This window comes from Protopterus annectens, chromosome 9.part0 (genome assembly GCF_019279795.1).
Source record: "Protopterus annectens isolate FY-2018-M chromosome 9.part0, PAN1.0, whole genome shotgun sequence".
NCBI lineage: Eukaryota > Metazoa > Chordata > Ceratodontiformes > Protopteridae > Protopterus > Protopterus annectens.
The window spans coordinates 782,382,853-782,407,859 of NC_056743.1; the positions used below are offsets into that span (position 1 = coordinate 782,382,853).

General features: G+C 38.3%; 1 protein-coding gene across 3 annotated transcripts in view; it reads left to right on the plus strand.

Annotated features, from left to right (window-relative positions):
• Nucleotides 1-25,007, plus strand: part of LOC122811523 (transient receptor potential cation channel subfamily M member 4-like) — a 1,266,622-nt gene that overhangs the window by 1,211,104 nt on the left and 30,511 nt on the right. For all 3 annotated transcript variants that reach the window (XM_044083407.1, XM_044083409.1, XM_044083408.1), the window contains one exon: nucleotides 17,861-17,933. In XM_044083407.1, the coding sequence (XP_043939342.1) occupies nucleotides 17,861-17,933 (73 nt within the window). The remainder of the gene's footprint in view (nucleotides 1-17,860; nucleotides 17,934-25,007) is intronic.

Sequence of the window (25,007 nt, forward strand, 5' to 3'; positions counted from 1 at the left end):
GGCTTTCGCCACCCATTTTAAATTAATTTTGCTATGCCTTTTTTTGAGGTTAGTATACTGTGCTTCTGTCTAACAGTGACACAGAAGTGATAGCCGGGGTAAACCTACGATCTCCCATCCACTCATCAAGATTCCTCTTGAAGAGAGTCAATGTGGGACTCTGCCTAACTTGGACTTGGATTTTATTCCAGAGTGAAGGGAGCCTCTGGGTTATGAATCTGTCCCTCCAGCATGTCCTATTTATTTCAGTGCTGAGGTTCAAGTCTCTCGAGCGCGTAGCTCGATAGGATTTGGATTTTCTGAGGTGCAGTGTGTCCATTAATTCCGGGTTGGACATGGCTTTATACGTCAGGCACAGATCGCCTCTGAGCAGGCGGTATGCCACTGAGTAGAGCTGTAGTTTCTTTAACCGGGCAGCATATGGCATCTGTTTGAGCCCTTTGATCCTCTTGGTGAGGTACTTTTGGGGTCTTTCCAGTTGCTACAGGTGTCTGGTAAGGTACATCCCAAAAGGGGCATTGTACTCAATTATGGGCCTGATGAGGGATGAGTAAAGAGGTACGATGACCGCCCCTGATCTAGATGTGAATCCCTTCATGATTAGGTGGGCTATATAAAATGTTTTTCTAACCACTTTGGCCATGTGGTTGTCAAATGAGAGATTGCTATCAACTTGGGTCCCCAGGTCCCTAATGACTTCTTCTGTACTTAATGGATTACCACCTATGTGGTAATTTGTGGGCACTTTGTTTTTGCCAAAAGGGATGACGATACACTTTTTGGCGTTTAGCTTGAGGCCATGGCTCTGGCACCAGTTGTCTGTTTCTATGAGGCCCTTTTGGAGGATGCTTGTGTCGGCTGGAGAGTTGATTATGGCGCCCAGTTTGCAGTCATCTGCGAACTTGGTCAGCCACAGTCCTTCCGTGTTGGCCTGTACCGCCGAGAAATATATACCGAACAAGAGAGGTCCCAGGACTGAGCCTTGTGGGATGCCACTTGTAACTGGTTTGGAGTCTGACATGGCTCCAGCAATTCTAACCATGTGGGTTCTGTCCTTGAGCCAGTTTGCAACCCATCTAGTGACATAGGGGTTTATATTTAAGCTGGTGAGCTTATCTATAATGCCCGAGTGGGGTATTGTATCGAAGGCTTTTGCGAGGTCCAGGTAGACTGTGTGGACCACCTTCCCCTCGTCAATGGCCTTGGTGACTGTTTCAAAGAAATCGACCAGGATCTGCCCTTAACAAAGCTGAACTGGGTAGGATCCAGTGTCTGTAGGTCCCCAATATCTTTATTTATGAGGTCCATGATGATCCTTTCCATAGCTTTGCAGACCAAGCTAGTCAGGCTTATGGGGCAACAGTTTCCAGGATCCATTGAGGCACCACCTTTCTGGAGAGGGGCCGCTGTTGCTGTACGCCACTCTTTGGGTACATATCCTGTAGTAAGGCTAAGATTGAACGGTAGTTTTATATTTGGGTTTAGCTCTTCTTGGAGTTCATGTAGGACGCAGCCCGGGACACCATCTGGTCCCATTGATGCTGTGTTTTTTGCTTTGGAGAGGGCGGCTCTTACCTGAGCATCTGAGATGTCAGGCGGGCAGCACTCTGTTGGGATAGATATTTGCCCTTTTGGTGGGGAGAGGGAGGAAAAGTTTGCACTGAACCTGTCAGCTAGGATGTTGGCAATGTCTGTGGGCTCGGTGTATTTTTTGTCATTTTGGACTAATTCTGAGCATACCTGGGAATTCCCACCCAGGTTCCTAACATAACTAAAGAAAGCCTTGTGATTATCCTTAGTGTCCTGTGCAATTTTTCTCTCGAAGCTGGCCTTAGACGATTTTATGAGTGCCCGTAGTTTTTTGCTAATACTGATCAGAGATGCCTTCCCTTTTTGGGATTTTGCTCTATCATGTAGTAGCTTCCTCCTTCTATTGTATAGTTTGTTTATGGCTGGGGTCCACCAGACAGGACGTCTGCCTTTGGAGTATTGGGTCTTGGTTTTATTTGGGATTGCATGATCCATGCATTCCTGAAGGTGTTCATAGAATGCGTTTAGAAAGGATTCTGCGGTCTGGGCCGTATTTTCCACAGGCCCGGGGGCTTTGAAGGATTTCGCCTCAGTTTTGAGGCATGTGAAATTTGCTTTAGAAAAGTTTTTCGCTGTGGTTTTCTGGGCAGGGGGGTGGGGTCGGGATGTGAATATCCAGTGAGATTAGTTTATGGTCTGATCTTACCAGTGAGGGATACACTTCTGGTCTGGAGCATAGTGTTTCTCAAACAGTAAATGCCAGGGTCCTCTTCTAATGTTGCAAACCACCTTTTCCAAAATTACAAACTTAAATTCATGCCCAGGATAACCCTGCATATGTTTATTGTTGATTTTTCTTTTTTTTTTTAATTGTTCTTTAAACTAGTACTCTTTCTATAGACTATAATATATAGATAATATATATTTTGAAACTAAAAGCATCGTCTAGGTAAAAAAAAGAATGTCAAATTTTACAAATAATTATGTTTCAGCCACTTGGGGAATGGTATTTTAATTAATTTGTATGATTTTATGAATGATTTCAAACTTATTTCATTATCAAAACAGTAACAGTCTGTCTATTGGTTTTGTCTCTTTAAATTTAGATTAAGAAGGAGGACTTTTATATCTTGTGATTTTAGAAGGGTTATTTTAATTGTTTATGTGATGAAGTCTTGGTATTTTGGGGAAGAAAGCATTTTATCTTGTGATTAAAGGATTTTGTATCAGCTTCCGTGGTGGTTCTGGCATTCTTTGGTGGTCATATTCAACAGTTTGTTCCCATTCGCTTAATATTCTAACATTTACCAAGATAGCCCATTTTAGGAAATGAAGTATCATTTATTGAAAAGGATAAAAGGCAGTTTTAAGGACATTTCAAGACTACCTTAAGCTGCTCCAAAAAGACCATGCTAATAATACAGTGGACAAAAAAATAGACATAATGAACAGGAAAATTGGTAGGCAACTGTAGACCATAAGTAAGGGTATGCAAGAGAATGGAAAGTTTTTCTAATACTGAAAGAGTTTCTTTCTTGAAAGAAACCGTAGTTACCAAAACTGATGATAGATGACTGTAACAAAATTCCTAAAAGAGGTAGTACAATCACAAATAATTAATGAATTGTGTCATGCATGTGACAGGCTTAAGATGATACTTATGAGGGGTGGGAATGAAGAAATAAACTGTCACTTAAATAGGATTATCCAATAGGAAAGGAGATGGGCAGACTAGGTGGGAATACATGTTCCTTCAATACTGTCATAGTCTATATTTTTGTACTGAAGTTTTTAGATGGAATACTACTACCTCTAGTGTACTACTTAGCATTCTAGATGGTATATGAGGGTTCAGAAGTGCAGACATAAAGAAGTAATCACCAAATGGTTTGGAGTTTAACTTTTAAACACTATGCCGTTATTATTAATTAGCAGCTATGATATATTGTTGTTTAAAGTAATTTATAATTCAGAAATGGTTCATTTTATATGCACTGATTTATAGCTGTGGACATGCATTTGCTATTTCAGCTGTGCATGTTTCAAACCAGATAGCAGCATAGTATAAGTAGAGAATGGCTGAAACATACTGACTCATTTCATATTAAGCCCAATGGCATATAAAAAGGGAACATGTTAACTGAAAAATAAGGAATGGAATGCTTAAATAGTCCAGAAAGCTTAAACTGATGTTTTCAATAACTAAAACATTAACAGTAATCAGTTGCACAATTTATATAAAGCAATTTGTTTTATGAACAGGAATATGAAACGGTTTTTGTTAAAAAGCCTCATGCAAACTAAACTTTCAAGCTTATTCATAAAATGGATTAAACATTGAAAACTGGCTAACAGATTTTTAGAAAACATGAATTTACTGCTACTTAAATAATTATCTATAATGCTTAGAATATTTCATATCTGTGATCAGACCAATGTTTTAAATACAAGAATGCATGTATTGGTGGTGAAGGCTGGATTATCCCTACTATATTGCCACATAAGCAAGCAAATAATGTCAGAAAGCTGTTACAGTAAAATGGATTACACATTTTTGAAATAACAGTTGTCTTAGTCACATAGTAACACAGCGTTTGAAAAACAGTCCGAGTTGTACATTCCAGTCCATATATGCAGTAAATCCAAGACCTTACTTTTCAAACCAGGGAAGCCCACTGGACATAACCTTTTCAAGATGATACAAGTGCTCTGCCTAGTTAGGTGACTTACTTAGTGTCACACAGTTTGGACGGCATTTGAGAGAGACAAACTCAAGACTACAAGATGAATCTCATTAACAGCCTTACCCTGTAGGTTAAACTGACAAAGCTAGTTGGTAAGGTGTATTCCTTACCTTTGAGTCAAAAAAGCTGGCAGATGTTGCCGCTCTGTTGTCTTGTATTGCTAAGAATAATATAATTAAAAAATTAATATAGTACTTATTCGTGAAACACTTTTCATGGTACAGTTGCTTTGCTTAGTATTTTAAGTGCCTGTATAAAGTTGGTGCATTTGTGTACAGCTGCTCCTTGTGCACTGGTGGTTAATGGTGCCCTGTATAAATCTGGAGCATTTGTGCACAGCCACTCCTTGTGCACTGGTGGTTAGTAGTGCCCTGTATAGACGCAAACACCAAGAAACCAAATTTTCCCTATAAAACCACCTCTGAAACTGTACCAGAGCGTAGAGCAACTACTGTGCACATTCAGTAGCACAGAGCAGTTAGTTTGTGTGTTGAGAAGCACTGCCCCTTGAATTTAGTATTATACAACCTAGTCTAGTCTGCAGTCCCAAAAAGCACCCTTAGTCAGACCACTATTAACCAAATATATATATATATATATATATATATATATAAAACACGCACACACATGCATACATAAAGTCTCTGGAGTCAAAAGTCTCGCATACAAACAGTCATAATGGCAATCTCATTGTCAGAAATGTACACGCTATACCCCACAACACACAAAGTATGTACCCTGCACATAGACCTACTTGTGCTGAGCACTTAAATGCAATCTCCGAAAACCCCAATGACCTGTCAGACATTCCACCTGCAAAAAATGTTCATAACAAAACCAAAAATACTCAACAGAAACAACACTTAACACTGCACATACAGCCACACCCAGTGGAGCATCAAGGCAAGCCAGTACACTACCCAGGAGTCTACTCATAGCAGACCATTGTGTGGCATACTGATGCCCCACTCAATAGGCTGCACAAGGGAGAAAATTATGGTCAGTTGGCTTTTAGAGGTCAGGATCCATCAAATTATGCATGCAAGCAAGTCATTGCACCACAAGAACCAGTATGATTTGGTCATAGTCCATGTAGGTGTAAATTACCTGAGATGTGTACCTCCCTAGAGTATATGAAGAAAGACATTATAGACTGTGTGTCAAAGACTGGTATGTGCCAGCACTGAGCAGCATTCTACCTTCACCAGGGATGATGCCACAATATGAACAGAAGATGATTGACTTTAATAATTGGTTTAGTCTTTGGTGTCATTCTATGGGATACAATAAATGGCAGCATGGGCGGGCATGTTCAACAAACCACATTGCTTTGCCAAGGATGGTGTACATACTACTCGACTAGGCTTTCAGATATTGGCTACAGCATTGTCCTCCTCATAGAGCCTTTTTTAGGCAATGCAAAATTGACAAATCTTCAAAAATAGCAAAATCTAATCAAGGAAAATCTAAAGGTGTTACTACCCAATGCCAGGAGTCTAAACAACAAGATCCACTCCCTCCAACCTCTCCACACCCTAGGGAAGGCAAACATCTGTGTAGTTAGTGAGACATGGCATAAAGCTGTAGAGAGTACCACGTCAGTGCAAGGAAGCAGTGCCTTCCAACATTTTAGATCAGCAACTGCACAGACCAGGACTAAAAGTGGAGGTCTGGCACTGTGAAGAGGCATGAGAGGTGTACAATAAATGGGAAGCCTCGGCCACCAGTGAAGTACCACTACTCTTCTTGTTTTTTCACTTACCTGGTGAGGTGGGGGACAAGCCCCATCAGGGTTCTCGCTTCTGGCTCCAAGACCCAGGCATCAGGTGGGGGACCCATTCCAGGGACAGTGTCAGGTGGGGAATTTGACTAGGGTGGTACACCTGTCAAAGAGTAATCCAGGTGTCCTAAGGTGAGCTCATGGTGGGTAGAAACCTCTCATGGAGCAGAAGGTTGATTAAACAGGATGGTGCCTTGGAGTTTTTCCACATCCAGATTACCATATACAAAGTCTCATACAATTTCCTAGCAAACTCACCATCTATGTCTCAAAAACCCACACCTCATAATTAAAACTACTGGAGACACTCACCATTCAAATAAATACCATACTCATGGAGGACTTTAATTATCCCTCTATGAACTGGGAATCCTACATGATCTCAAATTTGCAGACACAGAGATTCCTAGAGTTTGTAAACACAAACACCCTGGACCAGTTTGTGCTTACACCTACTAGAGGCAGAAACATATTGGACCTGGTACTCTCAAATATCTGAGAATGCTGCACTCCACCAGTATCATGCCCTTTCTGGTAAGGTCAGACCATAAAACAGCCTCCTTTGAAATAAAAATCAATTCTGTAACTTCACCACTTCCTCACTAATCACAAAGCTGATTGCGATCCCGATCAACAATAAAGGATGTCCTCAGAAATACTTTTGAGAACATTCAATCCTTAGTTTTTCATCTATTATGTGTTTTAAATAATTTTTAAATGCTTTTATTTATATATTGGTTGAATATATACATCTTTCAACAGTATAATATGTATTCAAATATAATTCTATATTCTCCTAGTATATTTATATTCTATATGAATTCTTTTAAATATACATATATTTATATTAGTATTTTATTGCAGTGGCTTTTACATACATATACACCTATTTATATATTTTAATATACATATACACATATTTATATGTATTACATTCATTACAATTATTATATACTTTTTAACACTATATTTTATTATACTATATTTATCATGTATTTATATATCCTTATCTATTATGTGTTTAACACATATTTACTGTGTTCATTTTAATCTGTAAATTATTCACTCATACAGATTCTCAAATGTTCTCAAAAGTATTTTTGGTAATGTTGTACCTTAAGAAAAATGAAACCAATCAATCAATTATTAAATTAGATGCCAGCTGGGTAGTATAAAAGGGTGCTAGTATTGTTAATCCTTGGATTCTGATGAAGTCTCCGATTGGAGATGAAAGCGCTTAATCTAAGGCTCTGGTTGTATATAGGAGGATCGTTTTCTACTATTTATGGATTGTTATGTGCAATAAACTGTTTTTTGGTGTATTCCTGGCTGCATTCGATTGAATTTTTGAAGGCATCCTTTATTGTTGACCGGGATCGCAATCAGCTTTGTGAATTCTGTAACTTCAGCAAACCCTGTAAAAGTTAACTACTCCAAGCCAAACTATATTTTATTAAGTGTTAACCTGTCAAAATTTCAAGCCCTAATAAACACAGCAGCCTGGTGGAATTATTCACAGAACATCTGTGCAACCATATCAGTGACTGCTTCAGATGGTGCTGTGCCTACCAGAAGTAAGCCCAGAACTAACTCAAAACGCAAACTAACCTAGTGAAATCCAAAATTAAACAGGTTGCAGAACTAAAGAAAAAAGTCACAACTAAAATGTGGAAGTGTGATACCAAAATAAATAAATAACTCTCTCATCAAACTGAATAAACAACAAAGCCAGTTTTGAGATACAGATGGCAAAGGAAAACCATAAGTTCTTCTTTAAGCTATGTCTAAAACATCAAAGGCAGCACACAGCAGTGTGCCAAACTCTTTTTAAATGGAACCACTGTCACAGAACCAGGAGATATAGCAAATCTTCTGGCTGACAAATTCAGCTCCAGCTTTACTCCCATCTCACCTACAACTGCCCCCAAGAAATACCATCTAACATAACTCCTTCAACTACCAGTAATGAGCAGGTCTTAGATGTGCTCTCTAAGGCCAAGAAGACAACTTCGATGGGACCTGATAATATCCTAGGATGCCTCGTAAACAGCCTGAATTATAACCTATGTGGGCCACTAGAATCACTATTTGACCCTAGCCTGAGCCTCTGAATAAGCTTCATACCATGTGAATAGAGGACTGCAGCAATCATCCCTCTGCACAACGGCTGATCAGCAGCAGATCCTGGGGCTACAGACTTGGTATTCTGACTAGTTTCATAGACAAAGCCATGGAAAGAATTATTGCGGAAATGATTAATAATGATACAGGAAACCTTCAGACACTGGACCCAACCCAGTTTGGTTATGCCCACTGAACCTGGTAGACTTATTTGAAAAGATCAACGAGGCAATGATGAGAGCAAAATGGTGCATACTGCCTGCCTTGACATAGCTAAGGCATTTGATACAGTGTCCCACTTGGGCATTATAAACAAACTCAAGGAATTAGGTGTACAACCCTTTGTAACTCAATGGATAGCCAGCTGGCTCAACCACAGGACCCAGGAAGTTAGGATTAGAGAGAGCACCTCCACAAAGAGGCTGGTCACCAGTGGAGTCCCCCAGGTCTCTGTGCTGGGTCCACTTCTCTTTGGCATCGATATTTCAGAAGACAAAGGTAATATCAAGGACCTCTGGCTTGCCAAGTTTGCAAATGATTGCAAACTATGAAATAGAAATCCTCCCAAGATACTAACATCTTATAGGATGGTCTAACAGAGAAAGAGTTTTATGCCATGGCTTCACCACCAGTCAACACCAAGAAATGCATAATAGTACCTTTTTTGTGGGAATTTGGCTACCCAGGGAAACTACCTCTTTAATAAAACACCACTAAAACTAGACACATTTGTCAGAGATTTGGGTACTCATGTAGATAGCAATCTAGCTTGCAATTAACAAGTGAGAAAATCATTTTATGTTGCTCAACTTATAAGTAAGGGCATGGCACATACGTCCAGGGAAATCATTGTGCCACTGTACTCCGCTCTCATCAGACCCATCACTGGGTTTAACACCTCCCTTTGGTATGTATCTGACCAGGCATATGCAACAACTGGCACATCCAAAGGGGTTCCTCACAAAAATAATGCACACACTGTCCTATGGAGCTCTCCTAAAATCTGTATCTCTGTAGATTGTTTCCTACCAACTGCTAACAGGCAATTTAAGCCTTGAATGCAAGGCATCATTGGAACTTGCACTGATGGACTTTTTACATATGTGCAATTCAAACAGCACCAGAACCACTAGAGTTAAGGATTTAAACTTTGTGATTTAAATAGGACACATTGTAGGGACAGGTATGTATCCATTCTATGGATTCAGGTATGTAGCCCTATCTAATGTGTTGACCTCCACATTTTTGTCAGTGGCTTTTGCCCCTCTCTTTTTCTGCCATCACCTCCCGGTTTTTATCATTTGTTCCTGCCCCTCAGTATAACCCCTCACCTTCTATTATTTTTCTCCTATTACACACTTTTATATTTGTCTAGAAGTGTACTCAGCAGACTTTCTAAATGTTTTACCAGGTATAAAAATAATTTGTAGTTACTTGTTTGTACCCACCAAACATTTTATCTCGGGTTTGCTTTGTTGGAGATAGCTTTTCTTCTCTCTCCTCATCTCTGCAGGCCAGCTCAGCCCACTCCATTCGCCCACCAGTCCGGGCTCACTTCGCTCCTCTACCCTACCCCCATTCCCACACACCCCCTAAGCTCATTACATTTATCTCTATTGTCAACTCCACCCTTTCTCTTCCATTACCCAATTATCTCCCTCCACCTCTGCAAACAGATTCATCCAATTTTCCTACACCCAATTAACTCCTCAATCACTATGGCCCCTCCACCTCTCACACATCATCACCTAATTAATATTATTTCCTGCATGGTCCATATTCTAATTCTATTCTTACTAACACAAAATACATCCATACATAACACCTTAAACCCCCCACCAGTCACTTTTGGCACACAAACCCTTCCTTTAAAACTAAACAAACTTAGTTACTATAATATCTCTCCCTGTCTAATATCAACCAACACCATCACCACATATAGATTTAAACTGCTACTGCCTACCCCTAAGTTTAAATTATGTCTAGTATTACACTACATACCCACCACCCTTAGACAACAGACCCACATCAAACTGTACCTACTCCACATATTAACACAGTGTGGAGATATCCATCCAAACCCTGGGCCAACTCATATTAATACACCCACCAATATCCAAGCATACCAGTCATATCACCACATCCATACATCCACCACTACTCTACAGAATCACACATCCAACCATACACTTCTCCTAACAACAATAAACACTCGTAGTATCAGCAATAAAATAACTGAATTCCACACCTGGCTATCTACTCACACCCCAGATATTATTGCAGTAACAGAAACATGGCTAAAACCACATATATCTAACACTGAAATTCTCCCTCCTGGTTATAATATAATCCATTCAAACAGACTCCATAAAAAGGTGGAGGTGTAGCACTAATCTTTCAAAACTCACTACAAATGACTACCTATACAAAACCCCTCCCCACTTTTGAATACCTAGAACTCCTACTCACATCCCTTCACATAAATCGAAACAAACAAATATGCATAGCTGTAATCTATATTCCCCCAGGCCACAATATCCACATACTCGAAGACTTTCTATCCTGGATTAATCAGAATATACTGCATGAAACTGTTATTCTAGGAGACACCAACATTAATTGATTAAACTTAGATAGCCCCTCCCCTGCATACAGCATAAACCTTTATAATTTTACTCAACTCATCATTACCCCTACCCATGGTCTATCAACAGACTCTGAATCTACCTTAGACTGGATACTAGTAACACATCCCCAAAACTACACAAACTCAGGCACCCTACCAAACACACTAAGTGACCATCTCCTAGCATATACTTATAGGACCCAACTTCAATCAAGTAAAACACATTCATATAGAATCTCCAGAAACCTTGCCCACTTTGATAGAGATCAGTTTATAAATATCCTAAACTCCCACAACTGGAACCTCCTAAAAACACTCCCCCTTAGATGAAGCCATTGATTATTTCAACAAGCTCTTCCTAGATACCCTCAATAGCCTAGCTCCTATGCATACCAAATGAGCAAGAACCAATCATGCCCCCGGTTAACAAAACTAACCAAACAAGCCATCTCTTTGAGAAACAAAGCTTGGAAAATATGGCTAAGAGAGAGAACAAAACAAAATGAACTTCACTACAAGCAACTGTATAATAAATCAAAAAAGCCTGTGATATAGGACAAAAAAGATTATTTCGCCACCAAACCGTACAACAACCCCAAAAAATTTTGGAAATCTGTCTCCAATTTACTTAACCCAGGTACTATCCAAAACCCATCCCCAGCACCAGAAAAAACACCGCAAGAAATTTCCCAAAAATTTAATACCCATTTCATCTCTACCATTCAAAATCTACTCAAAGGTAGCCCATCAAGCCCTAATACCCACCTGCCTCTACCTACTAAATTACCCCCTCCCTTTCAGATCACACCAAAATTCCACCAGCAAACTCCTTCTCTATCCAACCTGTACTCTCCTCCCAGGTCTTGAAACTCTTACAACTCAAACCTTGCTCACTATCTGCAGATAATCTTCCCCCTGAATACCTGCAGCTAGCAGCTACAGCAATAGCATACCCAGTTACCATTCTCATAAATCACTCACTCTCTGAATCATACATTCCCCTCCTATGGAAAAAAAATCTATCATTTCCCCTTTACATAAAGGAGGAAAGTCTCATGATCTTTCTAACTACCGCCCCATCTCTATACTCTCCCCACTATCAAAAATCATGGAAAAATGTGTCCACTCACAACTAACTAAACACCTAACTAGGAATGCTCTTCTATCCCCTACCCAACATGGGTTTCATCCAGGGCATAACACTATCACTGCCTTGCTCTCCTTCACTGAAACTGTCAACAAAGCCCTAGATGCTGGTCATCATACCTCAGTTATCCTACTAGACCTATCTAAGGGCTTCGCCACTGTGTCACATACTAAGCTAGTAAGTCAACTATCAAAACTAGGCTGCTCCCCAAAATCCCTAGAATGGTTAATCTCTTACTTACAAAGCAGGGAACAGTCAGTAAGGTGGCAAAATACACAATCCACTTACCAACCCAACAATATAGGAGTACCACAAGGATCAATTTTAGGTCCTCTAATGTTCAGTATTTTCATCAATGACCTGCACAACCCCCCCCCCCCATATCCAGAATCTTGTCCAATATGCTGATGACTCAACTCTGATAGCCTCCTCTAAGACCTTCTCTGATCTTCTCACAGTCACACAACAGGCTTTTGCCTCTATCGAATCATGGCTTATCAACACACAACTTATGCTAAACCCCAGAAAAACTAAACTTTTACTTTTCTCAGCAAAACCACCTGACCCTGGTTTCAAAATCTTTGCAAAGGATGGCACACACATAGAACTAGTGAAAACAGCTAAATTACTAGGATTAATAATAGATAACAAACTCATTTTCGAACCGCACAGCTTAAATGCAGTAAAGAAAACCCATTTCAAATTAGGCAAACTATATAGACACAAACTCTATATGGATAAATCCACCAAATCAAAATTAGCCAATACCCTACTCATCCCCTCCCTTCTATATGGTAGTGCTATTTTTACCAATCTACACACAACCCTTAGTAACAAACTACATTCTTGTTACAATAAAATAGCCAAATTTGCCTCCAAAAAAACACCGCACTCATCACTGCCAAGCAATTACCAAACTAAAATGTCTCGAATTTTCCCACCATCTACTCTACACCCAACTAACTTTAGCCCACAAGCTAATCAGTAAACCTGATCAATGCCCAGCTCTTGGTTCTCTCCTACAAACGTACATCCCCACAAGAACTAAGATCTTCCTTGTAAGCACATGCTTTCTATTACAAAACCCAACAAAAGATCCGGACAATGTCTGTTCTCCCATTCAGTCGCCAAACTATGGAATATGTTACCATCCGAATTAACACAAACTGACCATCCAAAACAATTCAAAGAAGCCCTAAAATCTCATTATCTAAATAATCCTTCCTGCTCATGCCTTAGAAGCAAACATCCTTAAACAACACACACAACACAGACTCCTAGACTGGTATATGTTAAGTACACTAGCCAATCACAAAAATAGTGTAAACTACACTGTCTGCAAATGAATTTACTGTATCAAAATCCAGGTGTTTCCACTGTTGTAACATCTTAACCTATGTAATGTTTTCCCAATGCATTATCAATGTAAGCCTACACATTTGTAAATTGTAAAATGTATTATTACTATTATATTTGTAATACTTTTAAACCTTATGTTAAATGTTATCTCTTTTTGTAACACTCTGAGGAGCTTTTCTCCGCGGGCCTCCACTGAAAATGGGTCTTTGACCCAATGGACCTTCCCGGTCAACAAATGCTAATAAATAAATAAATAATAAATTCTATGGGATAGGTTTCCCATCCATGTGAAGCAGAGCCTTTATCTAACCCTATTCAAGTACAACCTGGTCCAGTCAATGGAAAATCAGAAATTCACCTCTGGTCTGACACTTATGTCTCTGATGGACAGAGGCCACCATTAAATCATGCCCTAACTAACGCAGACCCCCTGAAATACCTCTAAGGCACAACTCATGGGATACATTTGGGTTGCATGACTAGGGTTATAAAGGCCCCTGTGGTTGCTGGCTTAATATAAATGAACCTATTTAGTACATCAACAGATAGGATCAAAATTGTTTGGCATCACAGTAAGAGTGCTTTGATACTGAATAAATCAGGCCAGATTCTTTTTTTACATATATGGGACATTAGATTTAAAGAACTGATACCATATTGGAAAGACCTTTTTCTGTTCTTACAAGAGTGAAAATCATCAGTGTAAACCAGTCTCCATCAGTGTATTCCTTCATGCATCAACATAGGTGCAGTGATTGCAGAGAGCTTATTTCATGATGTTCACTGGCCTTATAGTGTCTCGAAACTGCAAAGCATTTGACTTGTGCATTGGATTAAATCAGTTTCTGCAGATGCAACACTTATTTTGGTTAGGATTTAAAGGTGTCTATGGGGCATGTAAAACTATCATAACAGGTATAAATATTTTTTGAGCTACAGAAGCTAAACACAACAAATATGTATATTGATGGTAAAATCAAATGATTTGCAGCAAGACTAGAATGCTGAACTGAAAAGTTAAAATGGGGAATAATGTTCCAAAACCTAATTTTAGTGAAAGAGAAGGTGAAACATAAGCATTTCTATGATACGCTGCAATTATTTAACTTAAAATGCTCTGATCAAGTTGTACTTCAGCAAAATAAAACAAACACCAACATGGATTATATCAGAGATTCATTTTCAAAAGAAACCATTAAGGAAATGTTGTCCAGTCTTCAGATGCTGTTTTTGTTTTGTTTTGATTTCAAAATGCTGGTTGGATATCTAAACTTCATTCATGGAGATTACTTGGAAGGTACTGAAAGTTGTACAGCGGATTACAACCATATAGCAGCGCAGTTTTGGAAGGTACTGAAAGTTATACAGCGGATTACAACCATATAGCAGCGCAGTTTTGGAAGGTACTGAAAGTTGTACAGTGCATTACAACCATATAGCAGCGCAGTTTTGGAAGGTACTGAAAGTTGTACAGTGCATTACAACCATATAGCAGCGCAGTTTTGGAAGGTATTGAAAGTTATACAGTGCATTACAACCATATAGCAGCGCAGTTTTGGAAGGTACTGAAAGTTGTACAGTGCATTACAACCATATAGCAGCGCAGTTTTGGAAGGTATTGAAAGTTATACAGCGGATTACAACCATATAGCCTCACAGTTTTGGATATTCATCCTTCACTATAATTAAAGCAAAGTACTGCATAAAACAAGACAAGGATGACATGAGAGTTTATGTGAATGAGCTGTTTAATGTTTGACTGACAATGACTGATTATAAGTGATATATAATGTTTGCAACTACAATTATACCAATATGGTTTATTTTCATTCAAATAAATATATGATTGCCTATGTCATATGTGATCATTTAATAAATATGTTTCTTGTTTAAAAAAAGGATAAGATCAGTTTGTCTTTCTGTCAGCATACCTAGGACAGATCAGCAAAGCAAAACCATTGTGACTCCATTGTTAAATTAAACCTGTATTCTTCAACAATATTTTAAATTGTTAAATTCAAGCAGTTTATTACTACCAAGGACAGTGCAATAAACCAAATGTACTATCTGTGTTACTCCATACATGTGAATAAGACTAATAAAAACTATTGCCTGTACTTCTGTTTGCATGATTGTGATATAAATTATATATTACATCCCCAAGAACAGACCATAATGCCTTTTGTCACTGTAGTAACATCAGATGACATAAAAACCACAAATGGGTAGATCAAAACAAATGTGAAGAATGCAGAAGCACAGTCTCAATGTAGAACTAAAATAAGCTAATTTTAACTTTAAGTCAAAGTGTTTACATATTTTATTATTTTTTTTTCATTACTCCCCTTGGTTTTGCTACTGGTTATTAATCTCTGCAAAGCTACTTTTCTAAACTGGCCAAAATGAATCAGGATGCTTATTATTTCATATTAACTCTGTTGTTTACAGTTATTTATACTGTCAATGCTTTTTACACTACTACCTAGTACATTATAATTGCTACTGTCTTTGTGTCCCAAAGGATTCATAGCAATTCTGTTTGTGAAACTACAGTAAGCCACAAGACAAAAAGAGAATCACATGCAACATTGACTTATAAACAGTAATATAAACATACCTGTGGACAAATAATAGGGGGCAAAGGACCCAATATAGGGACAGATTTTAAACATTGCTCTTATAAACTTAGGAAGTTGCTAGAATAACTTGTTTTCTCTTGGCATGCATTTTCTGAAGGATATAAAGAGTGAAACTCAAATGTCTCTTCTTACTTAGTGACTTCAATTCTCAATGATTTTCCAGAAAAACATGTTTTTATGAGGAGCAGACCAAAAATAGGAGGCAAAAATCTGGACATTCAGCAGAAATCTAGACAGTTGAAAGGTATGCAAAAAGATACTTTTTACAGGAAGAGCAAGTCACTCTGTATGTCCCAGTCCTACTCTCATACTTTTGCATCTTTATACTAACTCTGAGATCATCCCGCAGTGGTGGTGCTGTGGTAGCATTGTCGCCTCACAGTTAGACGTTGTCCTGTTCGATTCTCAGCTAGAGCGTCTTCTGTGTGGGGGCATGCCTTCGTTGAAGGTTGTGCATCAGGGCTGGTAACTCGGCACGTAAAAATCCACTACCAAACATTAGCGGACTGGAGTTCCACTGTGGTGACCCCTAACTGGGATAAGCTGAAAGACACAACAACAACAACATACTAACTCTGAGATCACTCAACTTTTGGGATGTAAGAAATATTTACACAACTCTGAGTCAGTCCTTCAACTAAAATGGAAGTCAAATGAATATAATACCCATTTCAGTGCTATCTGCAGTGATCAAACCCATTTGTCCTTATCCATGATTCCCTTGTTAACGTCTGTTTCTGTGGCACTGCATTAACATTGTTACTTTGTGTATCGAGTGTACTTCCTTCTGTCCAGTTGTTATTTTGTCTAGTGTGTAGTTTGACAAGAGCTATATATGTCAAAAGAAGGAATACTGAGAGCATGTGGGTAAATTAAGTGCAGCTTTGGGATGTTAATGCTAAAACTTTTAAATATAATAAAAGTTTCGCTTTAGGGATGGGAGTGTGTGCCCATAAGTGTTTGCAAATTAGGATTAGAGTAAGAACTAGGGAAGGTGATGGATTTAATGTAGTACATGTGTACTGTTGTATGTGTTTTGTGTCCGAGTGTTTGTGTAGTGGTAGTGTTATAGAAAGGACTTTCCTAAGATAAGCTGTAGGACTGAAGTTATGAGCAGGGTTAAGTTTAGCAACTTTAGTAGTAAAGTAGTGCAAGGGTATGAAGTTAGTTCAGCATTGACTGGTGTATCTAGTATGTGACATCATTTTATTTTATTTATTTATTTATTTTATTTATTTATTTTACATTTGTTGACCGGGCTAGTCCAGCTGGATAATTTCCATTTTCAGTGGAGGCCCGGGGAGAAAAGCTCCATCGATTAAAATAAGGTTATAGAGATTAAACAAATACAATAAATGTAAGAAACTAAGACAATGGGTAAAAATGAATACATATTAGTTTCATAAATATTCCCACATCATAATTTTGCCTCTAGTACCAATGCTACATTCTGTGGTAATTATGCTTGAAATCATTCATTAACTAGTGTGCTACTGTCTGTTTAAGCCCTAGCATGTATGATTCCTGTATCGCTCTGTCTGATAGCTATTTAAATTATATTGCATTGTTCGGTCTGTAATTACTGTTACTTCACAGCGTTATGAAATGGTGTATCTGAAGAAGCTCAATAGATATTATTGAAGCAGACATTCTGTTCTTGTATGGTGCAAGTTATGTACACAATCCAAATGTTACTTGAAAAATGAGGCAAATGCCATGATTAGTATTCCATCCCCTTATGATCAGCTGTTTACGAACTCACAGATATTCAGTTAAAAAAAAACTGCCATAGCTGTCTCTGTTTAAAAACTTCAAACATGTTAGTGGTAAAGTAACAATAACATTTTAAGTATTCTGTACTGTTTTCTTCAAGTCTTGATATAATCTAAGTTTGATTTATTTTTCCCTTTGCAGGGTGGATGGTATTTTGAAAAACATGACAGAAATCAAAGAACATGATAGACGGTTAAAAGCCCTGGAAGCAGAGGTAAGTTAATCCAAGCACAGTCTGTCCTTCCGGTGGGGGAGGGGAGTTATGGCATGATTTTAAAAACAGCTGCTACTGGTACTTAAACTGTCCACTATGAATAAAAGGATAAAATATAAGCACACCTAAACCAAATCAACAGGTGTGTTCCATATCTGTTTTTAGTTCACAGACCTTGTACTATTGATTATTGACCCTAATTATCTAGACTATCTTTGAAGGGGGATGAGGGTAGAAAGCAATTTACTGTCACTTAAACAGATGTTTGAGACATTCAAAATATTCCCACATTCCATAAGTGTTGTTTCTGTTAGGACTTCTTCTGGAAAGGCAGCATCTGTGGAATTCTGCTCTTTGCTCCATGAACACAACAATATGCTAGTTTCCAACAAATTTTATAGACCTTGATATTACTTACAGTAAGGTCCTTAGCACCTATCACTCCCCTGGTTTACACATAGGGAAAGGCACGGCTAGTTCTGACTTACCATGAGATAGTTGAATCATTTCACTGTGTCTGGCCTATCGTCTGGTGACTTGTGCTTTTTGACAAATCTGATTCCCCTGTCATTACAGCTGAGAATCCAACAACTGTCTTGGCAGAGTGAGAGTACCCCATTTTAGATATTAAACAGTACAACATTCTTGAATAGTCATAACTAAATATGTGTATATAATGAGCTTACAAAGCTTCAAAGCATTACTGAAGTGTCAACATGTGCAAAACTTTGATTATAAGCATACATTTCAACTGTCTAGATTTTTGCCTTATATTTTTAGTCAGTTCCTTATAAAGATTTATGGATTTCTGGCAAATCACTAAGGACTGAAGTCATTAAATAATGTCAGATATTTCAGTTTCAAACTTCAGATTTTTTGAACTAAGACATTGGCAGGTTGAGAGCTATGATTATAGGATGAAGGTTTGAACCAGAAATGACTTAAAAATTTCTAGCTGAATGAGGTTTTCTAAAATCACTCTATATTCAAGGTAAACATTCAAAACAATCTATCTTGTAATGGCTACTAGCCCTCCACATAGTTGACACAACTCAGAAGTACTTTCCGTGAGCTGAGACCACCATAGATACTAAGTTGCATTTTCTAAACTACCATTATTAGTACTTTCCAGTTAATCTCTGTGCCTAGAGTCCTATTCAAAATGGCAACCAACAGTCCATTTCAGTGGACTATCTTCAAGCTTTCAAAAATAATTCTAATCCCATTTTATAAGCAAGTAAACTGAACAATATGAAATCCTATGTAATGAGTACAATTTGCTGACTAAATGAGAATATTTTCCATTTTGCATGCCTTATGAAGTTATGACCCTTTATTTTTGAGAAGAGGACTGAAAATATTTTATAAATGCGTACAGATATGTATAAAAAAACAAGCTGTGCATCAGAGTTGTAATGTCATAGCAACGAATTAGGAAAAGTCAGAAAGTTGTAAAGTCGTTCACATTCCAGTGTCAAGATATTTCTATAGACCTCACAACAGTACTCCTTTATGTGAATGTGAGTTTGTCATGAATACTGAGACTTTAGTTGTTAAGAAGAGGCTGGACTTAGAGGCCATAAAAGGATATTCTTGATAAATGTTTGCCTTTCACACACTGGCTCCATATTACTAACGGATGAAACTCTGACTGTGTCCCAGATAAGCCAGGATCGATCCATGACCAGTGCCGAGAGGAGGACTGAATGTCCATCACCAGTTGTCGCACCATGGGGAGAGGATAATGATAGGCTGGTCCACAGTACTGCTGACACACCCTGAAGGACATATATAGAGTATGCACTGCATGGACCATGAATGCACACTTAGATTTGCCAAGTGATTTCCTTACTGTTTCCATGACTGTGAATGTGTGGGGACATGTATACACATGGGGAAAGGCACAACAGGTTATGGCTTATGTAACTGGGTATGCCATCCACAAGGGAGTTCACTTAGACCATATACAGAAAAAGTCTCATGATACTTTGTTTATGGTGGCAAAGTCATAGGATTTGGCCCTATGAGACGAGTGAACTGAACATGATCTCCTATAGTGGGCCAGAGGAAAAGAATGAGCATTTACAAAAATTGCTGCTTGTCACATGGCAAAACAAATGACACATTTGTAAGTCATCTGCAGAAATTAAACAGAGTAGGCCACTAATCAGTGTAACAGTAAACAGTAAAATGTACATGAGTTAAAAACTGATATAGAAAACACTAACTGGTTGAGTTTAGATACACATATATTTATTTTTTTATTCACTCAAGCATTAAGTACCACAGTCCCTCTACTACCCTTCCCCTTATAGGATTAAAGTTATGACTTCAACCAACAGTTACACTAGACTCCAGGAGCATATAGCTAGCATGAAACCTGCTCTTTAGAAGATAAGGCATGGCATGGAACAATATATGGAAAGAAAATAGAAAATTGGTGAATAGGTGAGGACTGGAAAAGAGGATATGGCAGGAAATTATAGAAGCAATGCTGACTGACCTCACAAGAGGCATGTTAATCACCAGGGAATCTCTCTCTCAAGGTTAATTGGAATGGAATAGAAAATGAAATTTGAATTATAGCTGGATTAAAGACAGTAAGCATGAAAACTAATGGTTTTGTAGATACCATGAAACCCCCAAATCAAGCCATTATCAATACAGTGATGAGAATGAGAGAGTCCATTGGATGCCAAGAAAGTGGTCACATGTAGAAAAGTGGCAGAATGGTAGAATACGTGCAAATGCTTCTAAGTCTAGATCATTGTCGTCATCATCAACCCCTTTTTTTCCCATTTTCTACATGGGGTTGGGATGTCATGTCAACTGTCGCCATCTCTCCCTATTCAGTGCCACTCTCGTACATTATTCAACAGTCATGTCTGAATGTTATAGGTCATCTGTCGCACAATCCATCCAGCTGTTTGCTGGATGCTCTGATTTCTTCTTGCCTTTTTCTTGTCTGTTGCAAATCGTCTTCACCAGATTGTCTTCTGCTTTCCTGTAAATGAACCCCCATAATCTGTTCTGTTTGACCGTACATACATGCATATACATACATACAAATATTTTAAGCACAGACTTGCCCTTCTTACCTGCCAATATACCAAAACAGTTGTTCCCATAGTAAGTGTCCAGGTTGTTCTTCAAAATATCAAAACTAGTGCTTGCTTTAATGTAATTTGATAGTCTAGTCCATGCATCAGCTGTTCTCTCAAGAGAATCAATTAGTACACTTCTTATTCCTATAGTATCTTTTGACATAGGTTGTCTGATGATTCTCAACTACTTTTTAATTGCTACCTCTGGGAATGTTTGGGGTTATCTCTGAGTGTCCTATATACTCTTAAATATCTATATGAGACACTGTACAAGGTCAGATATTTTAGTCTTTCACAATGACTTAAATTTTCACATCCACAAATATATACACACACACACACGAAAAAACGCAGTTCTATAATAGCTCAAAAGATAATTTATTAAAAAAGAGTGCACAGACAGTATTGACAGTTCCACAGTGCTATGCTAAATGCAGAATCCATTAGTTAAAATGCGATGTTTGTTGCATAGGGAAATACTCCGATCACATGCAAGAGCTCACATACATGTAGTAATTATAGTGATAGTTTAAGAGTATCATTTGTTACAACAGCTACTCCAAGTTCAGCACAACATACACACCAAAAGTAATATTTGTTGTCTGCACTGGTGTCACACTGGAATAAAGGCCACTACAGCACAAGTAACCCGAGTTTGTCTCCCAGCTCAGGTGTTGAGTGGTGCAGGCAGGGAGAATGGATGCACCCATTCTGAGAATGAGGGTGTGGTTCTTGTCTGGCAGGCAGGGAGAATGGATGTACCCATCCAAAAGATGACTATGTGGCTCTTGTGTGGCAGGTAGGAAGAACAGATGCACCCATCCTAGGGATGAGGGTGGGGCTCCTGTCTGGCAGACAGGGCAAATGGATGCATCCATCCTGGGGATGAGGTTGTGGCTCCTGTTTGGTAGGCAGGGAGAATGAATGCACCCATCCTGGGGAGGAGGACATGGTTCCTATCTGACTGGCACTGTTATTCATATGACAGAGCCTTGACTGGAGGGCAGAAGCCCATCATGATACTTGTTGTGGAAGATCATGATGTATGAGTTAACACTGGACGTGGCCACTTAAGCTGGTGATGATGGCTCCTGTCCGTATTTGTGAAGGAGCATGCATGCATAGACAGGGAGCAGTCCTTATAATGTCACAAATGCTCATTTCACCACAAGGGGTAAGCTCAGACAAAAATAAAGAAAATATTTTCATTGTCAGGATCCAGGCCAGCAAGAGTACAAAGCAGCCCCATGGCCGTCTGGCTGACGGTCTCCATTAGATAGAGTTGTGTCTGATAAAGAGGCAGTTTGTTGATAGGCGGGAGGCAAAACCAATATAAAAAATGTTTTGCTACAAAGGTAGTCTACATCATGCTTCATCAGTATTATTTATGATGTGTGCAGGCTTAAGCATAAGATCCTAGGATTTTGTGAGTCTTAATGTCATTGTGCAATTCTGGACATGAGTGTAAATATAATGTTAACAGTTTGTACAAATTTTTCAGTTTACATGAGTATTGACATATTAGGAAAACTTTGAATTAAGCAGTTTTAATGTTTTGTATACCAGCAATAATTGTATTTATTCTGCCAATATGTATTGGGACAGTCCATTTAATGAAGGAGAAATATGCTATTAGACTAAAAGTTAGAATAATTTTAAGAGCATACAGTTTGGCTGGTACAGGTAAGTTAGGGAAATGTACAACTTATTTAATTGGTAGTATACATTTAAGTAAATACTGTCTCACATGGCTAATATAATTAGCCACTGTTGACATTAATACATTAGTCAGGCATTTGAACATTTACACTCAACTCAGTTAGTCAGTCAGAATACTTTTCAACTGTGCATATAGCTTTTGGGGGGGGGCTGTTTTTAACTATGGCTCATTTCTTACATGCTTGACATTCAAATGACTAATGAACCAAGAAGGAAGACAGGGCACACATGGCAGAACTTCAGTCACTCTGTTATCAGTGCTTTCTGATTACTTCCTCACATCCATGCCCATTGGAATATAAGAGCAGCAGCAATGCCACAAGCTAACCCATTATGGCCTGAGCTGAGTAGGTCCAAAAGGAGCACCACCATGCCTCCAGCAGCCCCTTAGATTAGGCTGTTCAGATGAAAAGGGGGCTTTATGTAATAAACAAAGACTGGGGTGGAGCAGCTTGTTTGCTACGCGTTTCTGATTTGAGAGGTGGTGGTTGCCACTGTATTAATTCTTGTTGCAGCGGTGGGATCCATGCATGTATTGTTTGTTCCCTATGCTGTATATATTCATTTTTACTTTCTATGACCTGTACTTACCTCACGTTTTTTTCTTTATTACTGGCTGTAACTCCCCTTACCACTCCATCATTCGGGGTGCATATGTCTGACATCTTATTTTTAAAAGTAATTAACTTTTGTTGTTTTTATTTTATGAAAGTGACTATATCTTGTCTTTGTTTAACGAACACTATTGTTATTTCTTTCATGGCTGTGTAGGATATTTAGAGCTTTATTTCAGAAGGGGATATCTGTTAATACATAGTTTTACTTGTGCCTAGATTTCCCTGACCTCTGTTTGCTTCATTTGTTCATTACTGCCCACCCACACTGCTCCACATATTTTGGCTTATTTTTAAGAGTAATTGATTTTGTTGTTGTGCATGGAGTGTTCTGTTTATGCACTGATATCGGGAGATCGTAACAGTTCTTAGACGTGCTAAAAAGTTTGCTACACACCTCTAAATGCTGTTAGGATATGGTCATACTCGAGGGACAGTGCTGGCTAGCACAGAACCAATACAGAAGAAAGATGTTACTCTGAGATACTTATAAACAAAAAGTTGGCTGACAAAATCTCTAGCAGCTCTCAAAAGTTTTTTTTTATCTTCTGCCGAGAGGTGTTTCATTTCTGCCTGCCATATCTCTCAACTATTCCTGATTTTATTGAACATCCCTGATTTTTTTTTACTCATTTTTGTACTGCCCTTCATAAAATCTTTGATTTTCGGATAACTCACAGAGGATAGTCAGTCAGTAATACTCTAAAAGTTTCATACTTCTTCTTATTCAGAAAAAGCATCTTGATGCAAATCATGTTGTTTCTGTAACTTTGGTAATTGAATTAGGACAATATTTAAAAACTGTCCTTGATTTTAATCCTCTCTCCCCCAATTATTTTGGAATTTATCCAGAATTCTTAAAGAAGTTGGTATACTGCTGTTTGTTTGAAAGCACTAAGTGACTTCTTGTGCTGGTAAAACCTTTTCAATTTTTTTTTTTTTGTAACTTGTAGTACATGCAGCAGCCCTGTGTACTGGAAAGAGAAATTAATTACTTCTGTCTGCTTTCAACATAGTTGCCAAGACAGTTTTAGTTTGAGTCCTTATTTTTCACATGCCTTTACAATCTCATTGTTTACTACTTGATGCAGTTATTTTTTACCTTCTATCTTGTTTTGTATATTTGATTGTTGTTTTATGCTACTTTCTTGAAATTTTTAAGATACATTTAAGTCAGTGTTGTACTCTTTAGCTTAACTGCATTAGAGTTTTACTGACTTTGAGAACTATAATGGTTTTGTGTGTGTGTGTGTGTGTGTGTGAGTGTGTGTGGGGTTATGCTAATTATGACTCCAGATTTTTGGCCACATATGCCAGCTTTTCAAGCCTTTCTACTTATTTTCAATGTTTGCAGGCTGAAAGCTATGGAAGTAAACCATAATTATAGATCCAGACTGTGTATTTGCATATAACCAGTAAAGGTTATAATGACAGAATATCCTTCAATGACAGAAATATTCTTACAGTACCTGGAGGAATATGGAGTCAGGCAACAAAAGGAAATTTTACTGCACCCATTTGGATATTTACAACTATGGCTTGAAACTGCGTGTTGGACGAGAAAGTGGCATTTTTCCTATATGCAGTTTCATGCTATGTATCCCTTTGTGCAGTATATCACACCTAAACATATCTAA